Source organism: Chiloscyllium plagiosum, unplaced genomic scaffold, assembly GCF_037043375.1.
Source record: "Chiloscyllium plagiosum isolate Xiang-an unplaced genomic scaffold, Cpla_swu_hap1 HiC_scaffold_43, whole genome shotgun sequence".
NCBI lineage: Eukaryota > Metazoa > Chordata > Chondrichthyes > Orectolobiformes > Hemiscylliidae > Chiloscyllium > Chiloscyllium plagiosum.
The window spans coordinates 27,363,487-27,382,157 of NW_028270181.1; the positions used below are offsets into that span (position 1 = coordinate 27,363,487).

The following is an 18,671-nucleotide window of genomic DNA, read 5'->3' on the forward strand; positions in this document are numbered from 1 at the left end:
GCAACTTCTGGACAGGGTTAAAATCTGCAGAGAGGGAGGAACTGGAGCGTTCTGGCCAGCAGCAAAGCAGAGTTTCCTCTGTTTGAAGGACAGGAAATATGTTTTTTTTTGTTCTCTCTCTCTCTGTCTCAGCTGCTGCAGAGAAACAGCAGGGTTTGTGAGATCAGAGAGGGAGGGAGAGGGGAGGGGAATGGTAGGAGCGGCCTGAATAATTGATAACTCTCGCCTCTTTCATTGGCAATCAGCTGGAGGAAGACAGCGCACCGTGGGGGCTGATCATGACAACGCTTTGACACTGCAGCGTCTGAAACAAGCCCAGGCAGCTCCTGCTTTCCAGTGGCTTCTCGCTGACAAATGTAGGGCAGTCGGTCTGGGTCATCGCTTATCTCTCACCACCCATCCCTAAACCCCCCCTATACCCCCCCCCCCCCACCCCCAGAATCGAAAAGGAAACATGTGATAACGAAGGGAGGAAATATTCGAGACTCCGGGAACGCAGATGCAGAGCTGCTGGAAAATGAAACTGCAGGTATTGTCACGATCCTGCCTTCCTGGCGTCTAGGGGAGGGATAACCTGGATACAACCCTGGGCAGCTCGGGTATCCTTTTTTGTCGCCTTAGCTCTGTCAGCCTGAACAAAAGAGACTGTGCTGGTGGGATCAGACATCTCTGCAGCTGCCTTTATCAGGCAGTTTTGAATCTGCTTCTTCCTGTTTGTCGGCCCAGTCTGATCTGGCAGCCCTCTTCAGAGGCTCGACATTATTTTGGTTTTGGTCTGCATTAGATTTGTTTGCGGGTGTCCTCCTCCCCCCCCCCCCCCCCCCACTCCCACTCCCATTTTGTTGAAAGGTACATGACTCTTTGATAAATGCAGCCCTTGAGCGGCTGTGAAAAGTGAAAAATGAATAAATCTTTTTGTTTGTTTGAAATGTGTCAATTTAAAAAAATTGCATAATGCACCCCCACACCCCAGGGTTTCATCAGGAGTGCGGAGGGGGCTGAGGGATTGCTGTATTGAATAAGAAGCAGTATGTGTTAATGCAAGTGGGGGGGGTGGGGGTTTTGCAGAATGTGTGTGTTTTGGATTGTGTCTGTCTGTGCCATCAGAGAGGTGTTGTTTAAACATGGAGGCCGGATCCTGAGTTGTCATTAGAATAAGCAGCTTTTTTTTTGACACGGAGACAGGGTAAATTAGTGAGCGTGGCTTGCCCTCCATTTATTGCTGTCTTTGTTTTAGTGCTGCCCACGTTTGTTTTAGTTGTTTTTTCTGTTTCTCAGCAGCAGACCTAGGTGTGTGTGTGTGAGATTTGCAGCAGGTGCTGTTCCTAATAGCTTTCTCCCTCCATCCCTGAACTACCTCCTGAACAGATTAGTGAGCTTTTGTCTTTTCAGTAGGGTCTTATATTCAAAAGAAAATTAATGCACAAGACATGTTTTGTCCGCTTTCCACTAGAAACCTTAGGAAAATGATTGAGTCGTCCTGAAATCCAATATTGCTGCTTGGGTTTCTAGGAAGATCTTTTCAAATGCAGCACATTACAGGTTAATCTCAACAACACGATTTGTTCGGATGAACTGGGCGACTGTTTTGCAGCTGGTGCCGTGGGTTCTGACCCTTTATCGGCATCGTTGGGGAGGTGGCGGTGATGGCGAAGAGTGGGTTCTTGCTGAACCTCCAACCGGCAGCGAGAGATCGTGAGTGGGAAGAGTTGCATTGCTCTGGCGCCGCCCGGAACCGCGGGCCCACAGCGCGGGAGTGCAGCCGTCCAAACTGTGCCCGGCGACCTGCACCAATGCAGCGAGGGGATTATGGCTAGTGGCTTTACTTGGCTCCGATACAGTGTGGGGTTGTAACGGGAAAAGGGATCTCTTTTCCCATCGCCACTCAGAGAGTGCACCAAAATCTCTCTGAGGGCCGTGTGAATAACTGTCGTGATAATCTGGTGTCAGCACTGGCCTCAGTTGCATCAACTCCCACTCACCCAGAGTTCACTGACCAACAATGATTCCTGGCGTCGTTTTCAAAAATTCCCATCCTTTTTTCATGTCCGTTCCCTTCATGCAGCTCGCCTCTCCCCTGTCTCAGTCCCACAACCCTCTCAGATATGTGCACTCATCAAATTCTGACCTCCTGAGCATTTCAGTTTTTAAAGGTTCCACCATTGGCTGCTTTGGTGCAAAGCTTCGGAATTCCTTCCCTAAGCCAGTCTGTCTTCCCTCCTTTTAAAAAGGCTCCCGGACACAGATAACCAGTTCTAATGGTGCTTTCTGTGGCTGTGTTGTGTGCACTGTTTGCTTCATAATGCTCCTGTGAAGTGTTAGTGTGGGACAGTGATGGCCTAATGGTATTATTGGTTCAGATCCTGCCACAGAGGATGGTGGAATTTGAATTCAATAAAAACTGGAACTACGAGTCTAATGTTGTCACTTGTGGGTTTTTAAAAAAAAATCTGGTTCCCTAATGCACTTTAGGGAAGGAAACTGTTGTCGTTGCAATGGGTCTAGCGTCACATGTAGTGACTCTCAACTTCTCAGGGCAATTAGGGCTGGACGACATCTGGTGAATGAATTGAAACAAAGCTGTGTTCAAGGTGCTAGATAAATTCAGGGAGAGTTGCTATGAGTAGCACCTGAATCAGGTTTGGCATCTTGGTTCGGATAGGTTTATGCAGCTGGGCAGGTCCTGTTTCGTGCTGTGTCAGGGGATTTAATCTGCACTCTGTTTATTCTCAGTTGTCAATCCCAGCCATGTTAACACTACCAGTTCAGTAATTAACTAACGGACTAACTCTGAGGGTGGGGAGGGAAATGTTGAGAGAAGCTTCCTGTGAATGATTTTGCCCTGCATTTATTTTTAAAAAGCCTCTAATTTATGTCTCTGATTATGAAATACATGTCCGTAGATGTCCTTTTAGAAATAACTAGGCTCGATGGAACTATTCACTCACTAACATGCTTCAGAATGGGGAGCGGAGGTTTATAGCAAGTTACCTGCAGACAAATTAACTAACCTGGAGTCTAATTATTAGTGTGACTCTAACTAAATGGTCACACGGTTACTAGCGCAGCATTAACCTAGAATTGTTTCTTGTGCTTTCTTTAACCAATCACAGGTTTGTCTCATTGTGATCATTCAGCCTTTCACCCGACTGTGTGTGTCCTTGCACTCCCAATTCATCAAGTGTCATTCTATTGCCTTCGCCCTGTGACCCCACACATTCATTTGGGTCATGGTCTGGTTCCTTCTTGAATGCTTCGCTTGCAGTCTCGGGCTGACTGAGGTTGACTGCATCGGTGCTACTAACTATATACAGATCTGTACCACCTCTCCCTCCCCCCACCCCCTCTCTCCATCTGAGATAGACAATAGGTGCAGGAGTAGGCCATTCTGCCCTTCGAGCCTGCACCACCATTCAATATGATCATGGCTGATCATCCTTAATCAGTATCCTGTTCCTGCCTTATCTCCATAACCCTTGATTCCACTGTCCTTGAGAGCTCTATCCAACTCTTTCTTAAATGAATCCAGAGACTGGGCCTCCACTGCCCTCTGGGGCAGAGCATTCCACACAGCCACCACTCTCTGGGTGAAGAAGTTTCTCCTCATCTCTGTCCTAAATGGCCTACCCCGTATTTTTAAGCTGTGTCCTCTGGTTCGGCACTCACCCATCAGCGGAAACATGTTTCCTGCCTCCAGAGTGTCCAATCCTTTAATAATCTTATATGTCTCAATCAGATCCCCTCTCAGTCTTCTAAACTCAAGGGTATACAAAGCCCAGTCACTCCAGTCTTTCAGTGTAAGGTAATCCCGCCATTCCAGGAATTGACCTCGTGAATCTATGCTGCACTCCCTCAATAGCCAGAATGTCTTTCCTCAAATTTGGAGACCAGAATTGCACACAGTACTCCAGGTGTGGTCTTACCAGGACCCTGTACAGCTGCAGAAGAACCTCTTTGCTTCTATACTCAATCCCTCTTGTTATGAAGGCCAGCATGCTATTAGCCTTCTTCACTATCTGCTGTACTTGCATGCTTACCTTCATTGACTGGTGTACAAGAACACCCAGATCTCTCTGTACTGCCCCTTTACCTAAATTGATTCCATTCAGGTAGTAATCTGCCTTCCTGTTCTTGCCACCAAAGTGGATAACCATATATTTATCCACATTAAACTGCATCTGCCATGCATCTGCCCACTCACCAACGTGTCCAGGTCACCCTGTAATCTCCTAACATTCTCATCACATTTCACCCTGCCACCCAGCTTAGTATCATCAGCAAATTTGCTAATGTAATTACTAATACCATCTTCTATATCATTAACATATATTGTAAAAAGCTGCGGTCCCAGTACTGATCCCTGCGGTACCCCACTGGTTACTGCCTGCCATTCCGAAATGGAGCCGTTTATCACTACTCTTTGTTTCCTATCAGCCAACCAACTTTCAATCAAAGTTACTACTTTGCCCCCAATACCATGCGCTCTAATTTTGCTCACTAACCTCCTATGTGGGACTTTATCAAAAGCTTTCTGAAAGTCCAGGTACACTACATCTACTGGATCTCCCTCGTCCATCTTCAGAGATCTCTGTTCCCCCCTCCCTCTCTCTCTCTCTCCATCTGAGATCTCTATTCCTCCCCCTCTCCATCTGAGATCTCTGTTCCCCCCCTCTCCCCACCTGAGATCTCTGTTTCCCCCCTTCCCTCGCTCTCTGTCTGAGATCTCTGTTCCCCCCCCCTCCATCTGAGACCTCTGTTCCCCCCCTCCCTCTCTCTCCACCTGAGATCTCTGTTTTCCCCCCCCACCTGAGATCTCTGTTCCCCCCCCACCTGAGATCTCTGTTTCCCCCCCCACCTGAGATCTCTGTTTCCCCCCCCACCTGAGATCTCTGTTTCCCCCCCCCACCTGAGATCTCTGTTTTCCCCCCCCACCTGAGATCTCTGTTTCCCCCCCACCTGAGATCTCTGTTTTCCCCCCCTCTCCATCTGAGATCTCTGTTTCCCCCCCCTCTCCCCACCTGAGATCTCTGTTCCCCCCTTCCCTCGCTCTCCCTCTGAGATCTCTGTTCCCCCTCTCTCCACCTGAGATCTCTGTTCTACCCTCCCTCTCCCTCCACCTGAGATCTCTGTTTCCCCCCTCCCTCTCTCTCCACCTGAGATCTCTGTTCCCCCTCTCCCTTCCTCTCCATCTGAGAGCTCTGTTCCCCCCTCCCTCTCTCTCCATCTGAGATCTTTGTTCCCCCCTCCCTCAGTCTCCACCTGAGATCTCTGTTTCCCCCCTCCCTCTCTCTCCATCTGAGATCTCTGTTCCTCCCCAGTTTAGCACAAACTAACCATTGCACAGCCCAAATTCACAAAAGCCCACAGGTTTTTATGCACAAGTTGTTAAAGGTGGAAGAACAGGTTAAGAACGTGATTAAAAAGTCATGCGGGGTCCTAGCTTTTATAAATAGAGGCGTCAAGGACATCACAACGAATCTCAATGGAGTGGCCTTAAGACAATGTGATGTAAGTGCAGAAGTAGGCCATTCAACCCCTCGATTCTACTGTGCTATTTGATGGGATCATGGCTGATCCAATGATCCTCAAATCCACTTTCCTGTCTTTTCCAAAATCCTTGATTCCTTAACTATTTAAAAATCATCTCTCTCAGCCATGATTACATTTAGTGACCTAATCTTGATCGCCCAGTGCATTAGGAGCGCCATGGATTCAGGACCCACTGCCTCTTCTCTGTGTTAATTGGATGCCCTCTTATTCTGGGATTATGCCCTCTTGTGCTTGACTCTCCAATAATATTGATATTTAATTCTGCTCCATTGGAAAGGGAGGGGTTGGACAAATGTAGTTACTAGTACCTCTCTAACTAATGGGAGCGGTTTACAAATACAAGTGCAGCATTAAATAACTCAACCTCCAGAAAAATGGATTAATCATAGAATCCTTACAGTGTGGAAACAGATCATTCGGCCCAACAAGTCAACACCACCCCTCCAAAGAGTAACCCAGCCAGATCCATTCCCCTACCCTATATTTACCCCTAACTAATGCACCTAACCTACATACCCCTGAACACAATGGGTAATTCAGCATGGCCAATTCACCTAACTTGCACATCTCTGGACCATGGGAGAAACCCATGCAGACAATGGGGAGAATGTGCAAACTCCACACAGACAATTGCCCGAGGCTGGAATCGAACCCAGGTTGCTGACACTGTGCAGCAAGTGAAACCCAAATTCATTTGGGAAGGCGCTTGTAATGGAACATGGGAGCTGATGTGTGCACAGCAATAAATGACCAGGCAATCAAGGGACCTGACCGATTCCGAATCACTGGGTTATGGGGAAAAGGAAGGAAAGTTGACATGGAGAGCGTCGGATCTTATTGAATGGTGGCCCAGGTTTGAGGAGCTAACAGTCTACTCCTGCTTCTGTTTTTTAGACTATTGGTCTACACCAATTGACTTGTAATTTTAACTCTGTTTCTCTCTGTATGGATGGTGCTTGACTTGCTGAGTACTTCCTGCATTCTATGTTTAATGTCTGTTGAAAAGTATGGGTTGAGGGAAACCAGTGGGCGCACTGGTTACAAAAGCCCAACAACGTCCCTTCTTCCTCAGGCAGCTGAGGAAATTTGGCATGACGGTGAATACCCTCGCCAACCTTTATAGGTGCACCATCGAGAGCATTCTGTGTGGATGTATCACTACCTGGTATGGCAACTGCACAATTCAAGATCTGAGACGGTTACACAGAGAGTGGTGAACTCGGCCCGGACAATCACAAAGGCCAACCTCCCACCTATAGAATCCATCTATCAGGCCCACTGTCAAGGAAAGGCTGCCAGCATTCTCAAAGATCCATCCCACCCTGGCAATGTTTTTCTACAACCTCTACCATCGGGGAGAAGGTACAGAAGCCTGAACACACGCACCAGTCAGTTTCGCAACAGTTTCTGCCCTACTGTTGTTAGAATACTGAATGGACTCTCAATCTCTTAACATTCGCCTGTACCTGGGTTTTTGTTTTTGCCGCTGTTTACCTATTATTTACTTATCTGTGCTATTTAACTCTGTGATCTGCCTGTATTGCTCGCAAGACAAAGCTTTTCACTGTGCCTCATTACATGTGACAATGAATTCAATTCAATTCAATTGATCGGGACCCCAAAAGAAGAACGGGGAAGTCTTTGTGAAAAAAGGTTCTTTTATGGCCCTCAGAAAATGGCACGGGTGTCATGGTTGACCATCTTGTCTGAAAGACGGTATCTGATTGCATGGTGCTTCCCCAGTACTTCACTGGAGGGTCTGTCTGGATTGTGTGCTCCAGTCTATGGAGTGAGGTAGGAATCCGACAAGAGAGTGTTACCCACTCCAACAGCTAACTGTCATTGGATAATTGCCAGATTGTGTCCCAACCTGCAGGACTTTGAGCACGGTGAATCTCTGGTTTTGGAGATGGCGTTTGTCAAGCTGCCAGAAGTACTGACGGCAACTGGATCTAATTGTTACTTTCTGAACCAAACTTTAAACAGTATCACGACGGAGCTCGTAGCAGAGTTGCCTCTGAGTCATAGAGTCATAGAGGTGTACAGAATGGAAACAGATCCTTCGGTCCAACCCATCCATGCCGACCAGATATCTCAACCCAACCTAATCCCTGGCAGGGATATGGACCTGCCAGCGCCCAGCCCATATCCCTCCCAACCCTTCCTCTTCGTATACCCATCCAAATGCCTCTTAAATGTTGCAATTGTACCAGCCTCCACCACACCCTCTGGCAGCTCATTCCACACACGTACCACCCTCTGCATGAAAAAGTTGCCCCTTGGGTCTCTTTTATATCTTTCCCCTCTCACCCTAAACCTATGCCCTCTAGTTCTGGACTCCCCAACCCCAGGGAAAAGACTTTGTCTATTTATCCTATCCATGCCCCTCATAATTTTGTTAACCTCTATAAGGTCACCCCTCAGCCTCTGACGCTCCAGCCCCAGCCTGTCTTTCCTCTCCCTGTAGCTCAGATCCTCCAAGCTTGTCAACATCTTTGTAAAAGGAGAAAGTGAGGACTGCAGATGCTGGAGATCAGAGCTGAAAATGTGTTGCTGGAAAAGCGCAGCAGGTCAGGCAGCATCCAAGCAGCAGGAGAATCGACATTTCGGGCTTGAGCCCTTCTTCAGGAAGAAGGGCTCATGCCCGAAACGTCGATTCTCCTGCTCCTTGGATGCTGCCTGACCTGCTGCGCTTCTCCAGCAACATCCTTGTAAATCCTTTCTGAACCCTTTCAAGTTTCACAATATCTTTCCAATAGGAAGAGACAGAATTGTACGCAATATTCCAACAGTGGCCTAACCAATGTCCTGTACAGCCGCAACATGACCTCCCAACTCCTGTATTCAATACTCTGACCAATAAAGGAAAACATACCAAACGCCGCCTTCACTATCCTATCTACCTGCGACTCCACTTTCAAGGAGCTATGAACCTGCACTTCAGCAACACTCCCAGAAGGTTATCACTTTGAGTTTTGCTCCTGCTTGACACTGAGGGAGTGCTACACTGTCTGAAGTGCCTCTCATCAGATATACTGTGAAGCAGTACCCTCACTGCCCTGTGAGGTGGCTATTAATGGTCAAGCTCCACTTTTCAGAGAAGAGGTCAGAGTATTGAGTACAGGGGTTGGGAGGTCATGTTGCTGCTGTACAGGGCATTGGTTAGGCCACTGTTGGAATATTACGTGCAATTCTGGTCTCCTTCTTATTGGAAAGATGTTGTGAAACTTGAAAGGGTTCAGAAAGTATTTACAAGGATGTTACCAGGGTTGGAGGATCTGAGCTACAGGGAGAGGCTGAACAGGCTGGGGCTGTTTTCCCTGGAGCGTCGGAGGCTGAAGGGTGACCTTATGGAGGTTTACAAAATTATGAGGGGCATGGATAGGATAAATAGACAAAGTCTTTTGCCTGGGGTGGTGGAGCCCAGAACTAGAAGGCATAGGTTTAGGGTAAGGTGGGGGGGAGGGAGGTATAAAAGAGACCTAAGGTGCAACTTTTTCATGCAGAGGGTGGTACGTGTATGGAATGAGCTGCTAGAGGAAGTGGTGGAGGTTGGTACAATTACAACATTTAAAAAGCATTTGAATGGAGGGTTTGGAGGGATTATGGGCCGGCTGCTGGCAGGTGGGGCTAGATTGGGTTGGTATATCTGGTCCGCATGGACGAGTTGGATCGAAGGGTCTGTTTCCGTGTGTACATCTCTATGACTTTAAGAGCAGTTAAGCTTTTCCTGAGAATAGTGTACCGCCAGCCAACATTTCTCAGACAGGATATCAGAATGTTTATCACGTTGCTGGGTGTGATGGTGGGATATGTGATCGGACCATTTATCACGTTGCTGTGTGTGACGGTGGGATATGTGATCGGACCATTTATCACGTTGCTGTGTGTGACGGTGGGATATGTGATCGGACCATTTATCACGTTGCTGTGTGTGACGGTGGGATATGTGATCGGACCATTTATCACGTTGCTGTGTGCGATGGTGGGATATGTGATCGGACCATTTATCACGTTGCTGTGTGTGACGGTGGGATATGTGATCGGACCATTTATCACGTTGCTGTGTGGGATATGTGATCGGACCATTTATCACGTTGCTGTGTGTGATGGTGGGATATGTGATCGGACCATTTATCACATTGCTGGGTGTGATGGTGGGATATGTGATCGGACCATTTATCACGTTGCTGTGTGTAACGGTGGGATATGTGATCATGCCATTTATCACATTGCTGTGTGGGATATGTGATCGGACCATTTATCACATTGCTTTGTGTGACGGTGGGATATGTGACTGCACCATTTATCACGTTGCTGGGTGTGATGGTGGGATATGTGATCGGACCATTTATCACGTTGCTGTGTGTGATGGTGGGATATGTGACTGCACCGTTTATCACGTTGCTGGGTGTGATGGTGGGATATGTGATCGGACCATTTATCACGTTGCTGTGTGTGACAGTGGGATATGCGATCGGACCGTTTATCACATTGCTGTGTGTGATGGTGGGATATGTGATCGGACCATTTATCACATTGCTGTGTGTGATGGTGGGATATGTGACTGCACCGTTTATCACGTTGCTGTGTGTGATGGTGGGATATGTGATCGGACCGTTTATCACGTTGCTGTGTGTGATGGTGGGATATGTGACTGCACCGTTTATCACGTTGCTGGGTGTGATGGTGGGATATGTGATCACACCGTTTATCACGTTGCTGTGTGTGATGGTGGGATATGTGATCGGACCGTTTATCACATTGCTGTGTGTGATGGTGGGATATGTGATCGGACCGTTTATCACATTGCTGTGTGTGATGGTGGGATATGTGATCGGACCGTTTATCACATTGCTGTGTGTGATGGTGGGATATGTGATCACACCGTTTATCACGTTGCCGGGTGTGATGGTGGGATATGTGATCGGACCATTTATCACGTTGCTGGGTGTGATGGTGGGATATGTGATCACACCGTTTATCACGTTGCTGGGTGTGATGGTGGGATATGTGATCGGACCATTTATCACGTTGCTGGGTGTGATGGTGGGATATGTGATCGGACCATTTATCACATTGCTGGGTGTGATGGTGGGATATGTGATCGGACCATTTATCACGTTGCTGTGTGTGATGGTGGGATATGTGACTGCACCGTTTATCACATTGCTGTTTGTGATGGTGGGATATGTGATCACACCGTTTATCGCATTGCTGTTTGTGATGGTGGGATATGTGATCACACCGTTTATCACGTTGCTGTGTGTGATGGTGGGATATGTGACTGCACCATTTATCACATTGCTGTTTGTGATGGTGGGATATGTGATCACACCGTTTATCACGTTGCTGTGTGTGATGGTGGGATATGTGATCGGACCATTTATCACGTTGCTGTGTGTGATGGTGGGATATGTGATCGGACCGTTTATCACATTGCTGTGTGTGATGGTGGGATATGTGACTGCACCGTTTATCACGTTGCTGTGTGTGATGGTGGGATATGTGATCGGACCGTTTATCACATTGCTGTGTGTGATGGTGGGATATGTGATCGCGACTAATCTAATGGTGACCGTGTTGTAAATGCGAATGGTTGTACCAACCCGTTGGGTTCACTAATGCTCTTTAGAGGAGGAGGTCTATTCTGCTTACTTGGTCTGGCCTACATGTGACTCCAGATCCACACCAGTGCCCTCTGGCCCGTTAAACCAAGCCAGTGATGCTCACATCTCGTGATTGAATATTTTTAAAAAAAGCCTGCCTCGTTGAAATAATACCTCATTTTTAGGGACAAAAATCTGCCGTTTTTAACCCGGTCTGGCCTACATGCGTCTCTCAAACCGCAGGAATTTGGCTGTTTTCTAACTGCCTTCTGAAGTAGCCTAAGAAGCACTCAGTCCGTGGGTAATTAGAAACAGGCAACGAATCCTGACCTTTCCAGTAATACCCACGTCCCATGAAAGAGGATAAAAAGGGACCTGCTCTGGAGAATCTTGGAGGGTTGTTTGGCTAGAGGAGGCTGCAGGCCCAGCAAAGATTTGAACACCAGGACGGGAGTTTTCAGTAGTGTGTTGTAAAGCCGAAGGCATCCCTCCTATGTAATTAAGTCGTTGCCTGAAGCTTGTTCAAAGGGGTCACACCTTTAAAAGTTCAGTTTGAGACAAAATATGGTTGTTGCTTCAAATCCCCTGTGGATTCAGACACTATCTGAGAGAGAAATCATGACATCAAAGAAAGCATTACTCAGTGACTGCAGCAAAACAGTGGAAAACCTACCAATTATAGGACAACAAAAGCAAGCGAACAAATTGTTAAGCAGTTTTCTCTGACAATGCGTATCCATTTTAATGACCTACACGTTAACCCGCCCTCACTTGTCACATGAAACCAAAAATATATCAAACACTGGAATCTTCCATCATTCACACAACATTCTGTGACATGGTGGAGGTCCTGTGGAACCCATTGAGCTTTAATCCCAGAGGCCTTGATGTCTACAGGGGAACTGTAGCACCTTTGCATCTGGAGCCTTTAGTTCAGACTTGGGTCTGTTCTCGTGGGTGGTAACTATCCTAGTGACAGGTGGTGAAGGCAAATTGATCAGCGGAGGGGAAATGCAGAGAGAAATATTGAAACAGGTGCGAAGGCAGATTGTCAACTGAGCTGGAAGCTTGAAATTAGCCCAGGCCCCAGTCAACTGTTGGAAATATGAAAACAGTGGGAGCTTTTCCACCATTTGGAAGGGTTCACATTGAGGGGAGTGGAAGTAAGCAGGCAGGTTCTATTACTGCGAAAAGGTAAAATACAAGCTCAACAACCAGGGTGCAGTTGTCAACTTGGAAGTTTCATCACGTGACATGCCATAAGACCATAAGACACAGACACAGGAGTGGAAGTAAGGCCATTCGGCCCATCGAGTCCACTCCGGCATTCAATCATAGCTGATGGGTATTTCAACGCCATTTACCCGCAGTCTCCCCGTATCCCTTAATTCCTTACGAGATTAAGAATTTATCAATCCGTGCCACCTCTGACCGTCCTCCCCACTTACTTCTGTTATCAAATGCCCTAGTTTCTCAACCTCAGTGTGTCCTGCTTATCCACACTCCATGGCGTCCAAACAGACCCTTGGTTCCCAGTTGGATGATTCTCGTCTTTGGCCATTTTAGCATTGCCAGTGTTCAATGGGGGACAAAGTATAGTATTCTTTAAAGTCCTCCATGAACTCCTGTATCACATTTGCCAGTTTGGATACTATGGGGGGGGTGAGGGGGGTGGAAGTGGTTTAGCAGGAGGATGCAGCCACAGAGAAGTCCATAAGTGGCTCATTGGCACCATATTTTGATGGAGAAATGAGAGCGGGTGGCATTAATGATAGGGGATTCCACCAGAAGATGTCAGAGAGCTGTCTCTACAGCTATATTTTGGTTTAGGTACACCCGCAGCATTGTTAGGGAGTGGTTTCAGAATTTTAACCCAGCAATAGTGAAGGAATGATAGATTTCCAGGTCAGGATGGCGAATGGCTTGGAGGGGAACTTGCAAGTAATGGTGTTCTCATGTATCTGCTGCCCTTGTTCTTACCAATGGCAGAGATCATGGGTTTGGAAGCTGCTGTCTGAGGAGCCTTGGTGAATTTGTGCAGAATATTTTCTAGCTGGTACACATTGTTAGTACTGAGTCCCGGTCATGGAGAAAATGGATGTGTGTGGATGTGGTGCCAATTAAGTGAGCTGCTTGGTCCTGGGTGGCGTCAAGCTTCTTGAGTGTTGTTGGGGTAGATTCTATCATATTCCTGACTAGAGTTATGTAGATGGTGGATAAGCTTTGTGGTGTCAGGAGTTACTTCCAATAGGATTCCAAGCACCTGATCTGTATTTATAGCCATGGGATTTATATGGCTAATCAAGATCGGTTCCTGATTAATGATAACCCTAGGATGTTGACGGTGGGGGATTCAGTGATGGTGATGCTATTGAATGTGATGGTTAGATTCTGAAGATGGTTGTTGCCTGGCTTTTGAGTAGCGCAAATGTTACTTGCCACTGGTCAGCCCAACCTAGGATGTTGTCCGAGGTCTTGCTGCATTTTGATATGGACTGCTTCGGTATCTGAGGAGTCACGGGTGTTGCTGAACATTGTACAGTCATTAGTGAACATCTCCACTCTGACCTTCTGATGGAGGAATGGTCGTAGATGAAACAGCTAAAGGTGATTGGGTCTGGGACACTATGATGAGAGGGACACTCCCTGCAGAGACGTCCTGGAACCGAGATGACTAACCTCCATCAATCACGACCATCTTCCTGTATGCCAAGTATCACTCCAACCAGTGAAGAGTTTGCCCCGATTTCCGTTGACTCTCAGGATGGGTCCCAATGCTAGGTGCGAGTGAGATCAGGAATAGGAGGACAGACTGGAAGAAAGCGTGGCTGGAGGGATGATATAGGAGGGACGGACTTAGATTCTTGAGGCATTGGGACTCATTTAGGAGAAGATGTGGCCTGTACAAGCTGGAAAGGTTGCAATCCAGCAGGACGGGGACCAATATCCTCACTAGGGCATTCACTGGTCCTATGGGGCGGGCTTCAACTAGAGGAGCAGGAGGGCACGTGTGAACCTGAGCATGGACACATGAGAGGCGGAGACAGACACAGATATGACACACAACAAAAGTAGGAAGGCACAGCAAATAAAGATTAGCGGCAAATAGTAAAAACATTAAAATGACGCACCTGCAGGTACTGCACCTGAATGCATGGAGCATTCATAGTAAGGTGGATGAATTAGCACCGCAAATAGTTCTAAGATATGACTGTGATTAGGAAGATCACTGAGTGATCAAGGTTGGGAACTGAATATCCAAGGGTATTCAATATTGAGAAAGGACAGGCAGAAACGAAAAGAAGATGGGGTGACATCAGTACAATGGTGAGCAAGGATATTGTTGCAGAAAATCTCGATGTGGAATCAGTCAGCGGGGAAGCTAAGAAATAAGGGGCAAAAAAAAAGCAACCGTGCCTGTTGTCTACAAGCCTCCAAACATTACTGATGAGATCGAGGATGGTGTTGCATGGGAAATTAGAGAAGCTTTTAGCAGGAGTGTGACAATAAGAAAGGGTGATTTTAATTTATATATAGCCTGGGCAAACCGCTTTAGCAATAACACTTGTGGAGATGAGTTCCTGGAGTGATTTTGGTTTTGGCAGCACATTGAGGAACCAACAATGGAACAGGCTATCTTAGATTTGGCAGTGATGAGTTAATTTATAATCTTTTGTGCATGGAATCCTTCATACATAACATCTGGAATTCTTCATTGGGATGGAAAATGAGGCAGCCCAATCTAGTGTCCTAAATCTAAATAAAGGAAATTCTGAAGATTTGAGGATTGATTTGACTACAATAAATTGGGAAACTTCATTAAAAAGCATGATGCTGGAAAGGCAATGATAAATATTGAAATAATAATTCAGGCATGAGTGTGCAGTTATGTATTCCTTTCTGGTGTAAACAAAAACACAGCATATTAGGTGGTTTAACAATTGCTAACAAAAGAAATTATTAGATCCATTAAGAAGTTGTGTGAAGTTACTAGACAAAGTAGCAAGCCTGAGGACTGGGAGCAGTTTAGAATCCAGCAAAGAGGACCTGAGCTCATTGTAAAATTTCAAGGAGCATACAAGCAGATTACGAAAGCTTCTGCAATTATGTAAAAAAAAATTGTGAAAGCAAAGGCTTCCTAATGTCTAAAATATGAGAATTGATCACAGAGAATCTGAAAGTGGGAAAGCAATTAAACAACTACCTTTGTGCTGACTTCACAGAAGAAAACACAAATGACTTTCCAGAAATGTAAGGGAACCAAGAGTATGATGAAAAGGAGGAACCAAAAGAAATTAATAACTAGATATACGATACAATACAATGTAGGACAGCTTCAGCCCACCAAGTCTGTGCCAATTCTAGTCTTTATTTAGATCCGTTACGTATTGTCCATGCATGGTTTCTGTCCCTCTGTTTACCTCCCATTCATGTCTATCAAGATGCACCTTAAACGTTCCTAACATATCTGCTTTCACCACCCCCACTGGCAGTGCATTCCAGGTACCCACCACCCTTTGTGTGAAAAATTTTCCCCACACCGCTCCACTAAACTTTCTCCCTCTCACCTTGAATGTGGGGCCTCTTGTAGTTGACCTTTCCATCCCTGGGAAAAAAAAAATCTCTGACTATCCATCCTGTCCATCCTCCTCATTGTTTAGTAGGTCTCTGTCAGGTCATCTCTTCACCTCTGTCTTTCCAAGTTTATCCAACCTCTCCTCATAACTAAAACCCTCCAGACCAGGCAACATCCTGGTAAACCTTCTCTGCACTCTCTCCAAAGCATCCACGCTCTTCTGGTAGTGCAGAACAGCACGTAATATTCCAAATGTGACTTCCAAAAGGAAGGGAGGGAGAAAACAGAATGACAAATCAGTTAGTGATACATCAGTAGCAAGGAAAATGCAAAGGATGTGTTAACAAGGCACTTAGAAATTTTTCGATAGGATTACACAATGTCAACATGGATTTATGAAAGGGTAATCATGCTTGACAAACCAACTGGAGATTTTGTGGATGTAAACTCGCAGAATAAATAAGAGGGTATCAGTCAATGTGGATTTTCAGAAAGCTTTTGATAAAGTCCCACATGAAAGGTTCATGTGCAAAATTAAAACGGATGGGATTACAGGAGATGTAGTGACATTGTTTGAGGATTGGTTAGCAGACAGGAAACCGAGAGTAGGAATAAGAGGGTCTTTTTGGAGTGAAGGATAGTGACTAATAGGTTACCACAGGGATCTGTGCTTGGTCTCCGGCTATTTATAATGTATAGTCAATAATTTGGATCAGGGAATAAATGTAATATTTGCTGACCATGCTAGATTAGAAGGAATTGTGACTGGTGAGAATGTGAAGAAGCGTGAGAGTGGTTTAGACAGATTGGAGTGAATGACTAAATACTTGCCAAATATGATAGAACATGGGTAAATATGAAGTCATTCACTTCAGTCGGAAAGACTGAAGTGTAGATGATTATTTAAATAGTGATAATTTCAGAAATATTGGTGCACACTGAAAATAAGCATGTGGGTGTAGCCAAGCTGTTAGCAAGGCTATTGGTAGGTTGGCCTTCTTTGCAAGAGAGTTTGAGTATAGAAGCAGGGAGGTCTTACTGCGGCCATACAGAGCTTTGATGAGACTGTACCTGGAGTATTGTGTGCAGTGTTGGTCTCCTTATCTAACAAAGGATGTACTTGCCAAAGAGGGAATGTAGCAGAGGTTCACCAGGCTGATTCCTAGAATTGTCACATGAGAAGACGTTGGGTCAACTAGGCCTGTATTGACTGGGGTTTGGAAGAACGAGAGAGGATCTCATGAACATACATACAATGCTGACAGGCCTAGACAGACTGGATGCAAGGAGGCTATTTCGCCTGGTTGGAATTCCAGAGCAAAGGGGTCAGGATATGTGGGAGGCCAATTCAGACTGAGATGAACAGAAACATTTTCAATGTCCTGGAATTGCTGGATAAAATAATTTGGCTCCCTGCTCCACTAAAGTGCCTGAACCTGTAGAAAATCCTGCTTTTTTTCTCACTGTTAACCACCTGACCAGTTTTTGTGTCATCTGCAAATTTACTTGTCATCACTCCTCCACCCTCTTTCCCCCCCCCCCCCAAACAAATCCTGCCACATTTTCTTCCTGTGCTTTGTGTATATCACAAGCAACAAGGGGCCCAGCACTGATTGCTGTGACATACAAGTGGAAACTACAATTGATAAAGGCAAGCATTCAGATGCCCTCTTAATTACCTGTTAACCTGCCTCACCACCTTCAGGGATGTGTTGACAAGCACCTCAAGATCCCTTTCTCCCTCTGAACTTCCAAGTGTCCTACCATTCATTGTGTATTCCTTGTTATTTCTCCTATCTCACATTTCTCAAGGTGAAATTCCATCTGCCCATCCGACCAATCCATTAATGTTAAGGTGAAGGGTAGGACGATAATTTTTTCACCTGAAGGTTGATGGGAATCCAGAATGCACTGTCTGGGAGAGTAATAAACATGGGAAACCTCAACATTTTTAAAAAAGTACATGGATGAGCACTTCTACTGTCAACATTCAAGACTATGGGACTAGTGCTGGAAAGTGGAATTAGTGTCGGGGAATTGTTGTAGATTTGATACTTCTGTTCCTGCATCTTATCGTCTAACAGCAAATCATTCTGGAAGTGCTCAGCAGACCTAGCAGCATCTGTGGGGGAAGTTTAACTTTTAGGTCAAGAACCTTAGAACAGATGAGTTTGAGTGTGTCAAAATTGGTGGCCATTTTGCCAAACTGACAACAATGATTTTTGAAGTGCAGACAATGTGTAGAATGAATAAAAGAGTCATGAAATGTAACAGGTGTACTTAAAGTAAATGTGGATGGTGGTGTAGCGGTCATGTCAGTGGGCTAATTATCCTGAGATCCCAGTCTAATGCCCTGGAGACATGAATTCAAATCCCATTCTGATGCCTAGTGGAATTTAAATTCAATTCATTAAAATCTGGAATGAAAGCTAATCCCAGTGACAGTGACTAATCCGCAATCATTGATTGGTTGTAAAATCCCAATTTACTCACTGACCTATGGGGAGGGAAATCTGCCATCCTCACCTGGTCTGGCCTACATGTGAGTCAGACCCACATGTGAGTCAGACCCACAGCCAATGTGGTTGACTCCTAATTGCCCTCTCGAATGGCTGGGCAAATTACTCAGCTCAAGGGCAGTTAGGGATGTGCAACAAATACGCGCCTTGCCAGTGATGCCAACATCCTATGAGAGAACATGGGAAATACTTGGCTATTTTAGAATTTCTGAATAACCCTGGCAAGTGTCAGCATTTATATTGTAACCAAGCAACTGATTTGAGCACATGCGGCATGGTGACTCAGTGATTAGCAACACATGCTGTCCGACGTCACCAGGGACCTGGGTTTGATTTTTCCCCTCAGTGACTGGCTGTGTGGAGTTTGCACATTCTCCCCGTGTCTGGGTGGGTTTCCTCCGGGTGCTCCGCTTTCCT

General features: G+C 46.0%; 1 protein-coding gene across 2 annotated transcripts in view; it reads left to right on the forward strand.

Moving 5' to 3' along the window:
* Positions 1-230: 230 nt before the first annotated feature.
* The window catches only part of marchf8 (membrane-associated ring finger (C3HC4) 8), a 67,029-nt gene continuing 48,588 nt past the window's right edge, over positions 231-18,671 (forward strand). Inside the window, exon 1 of one of the 2 annotated variants that reach the window (XM_043678706.2) lies at positions 231-529. In XM_043678706.2, coding sequence (XP_043534641.2) covers positions 500-529 — 30 coding nt within the window. In that variant the 5' untranslated portion in view covers positions 231-499. The remainder of the gene's footprint in view (positions 530-18,671) is intronic. The other variant, XM_087982452.1, reaches the window with a different exon arrangement.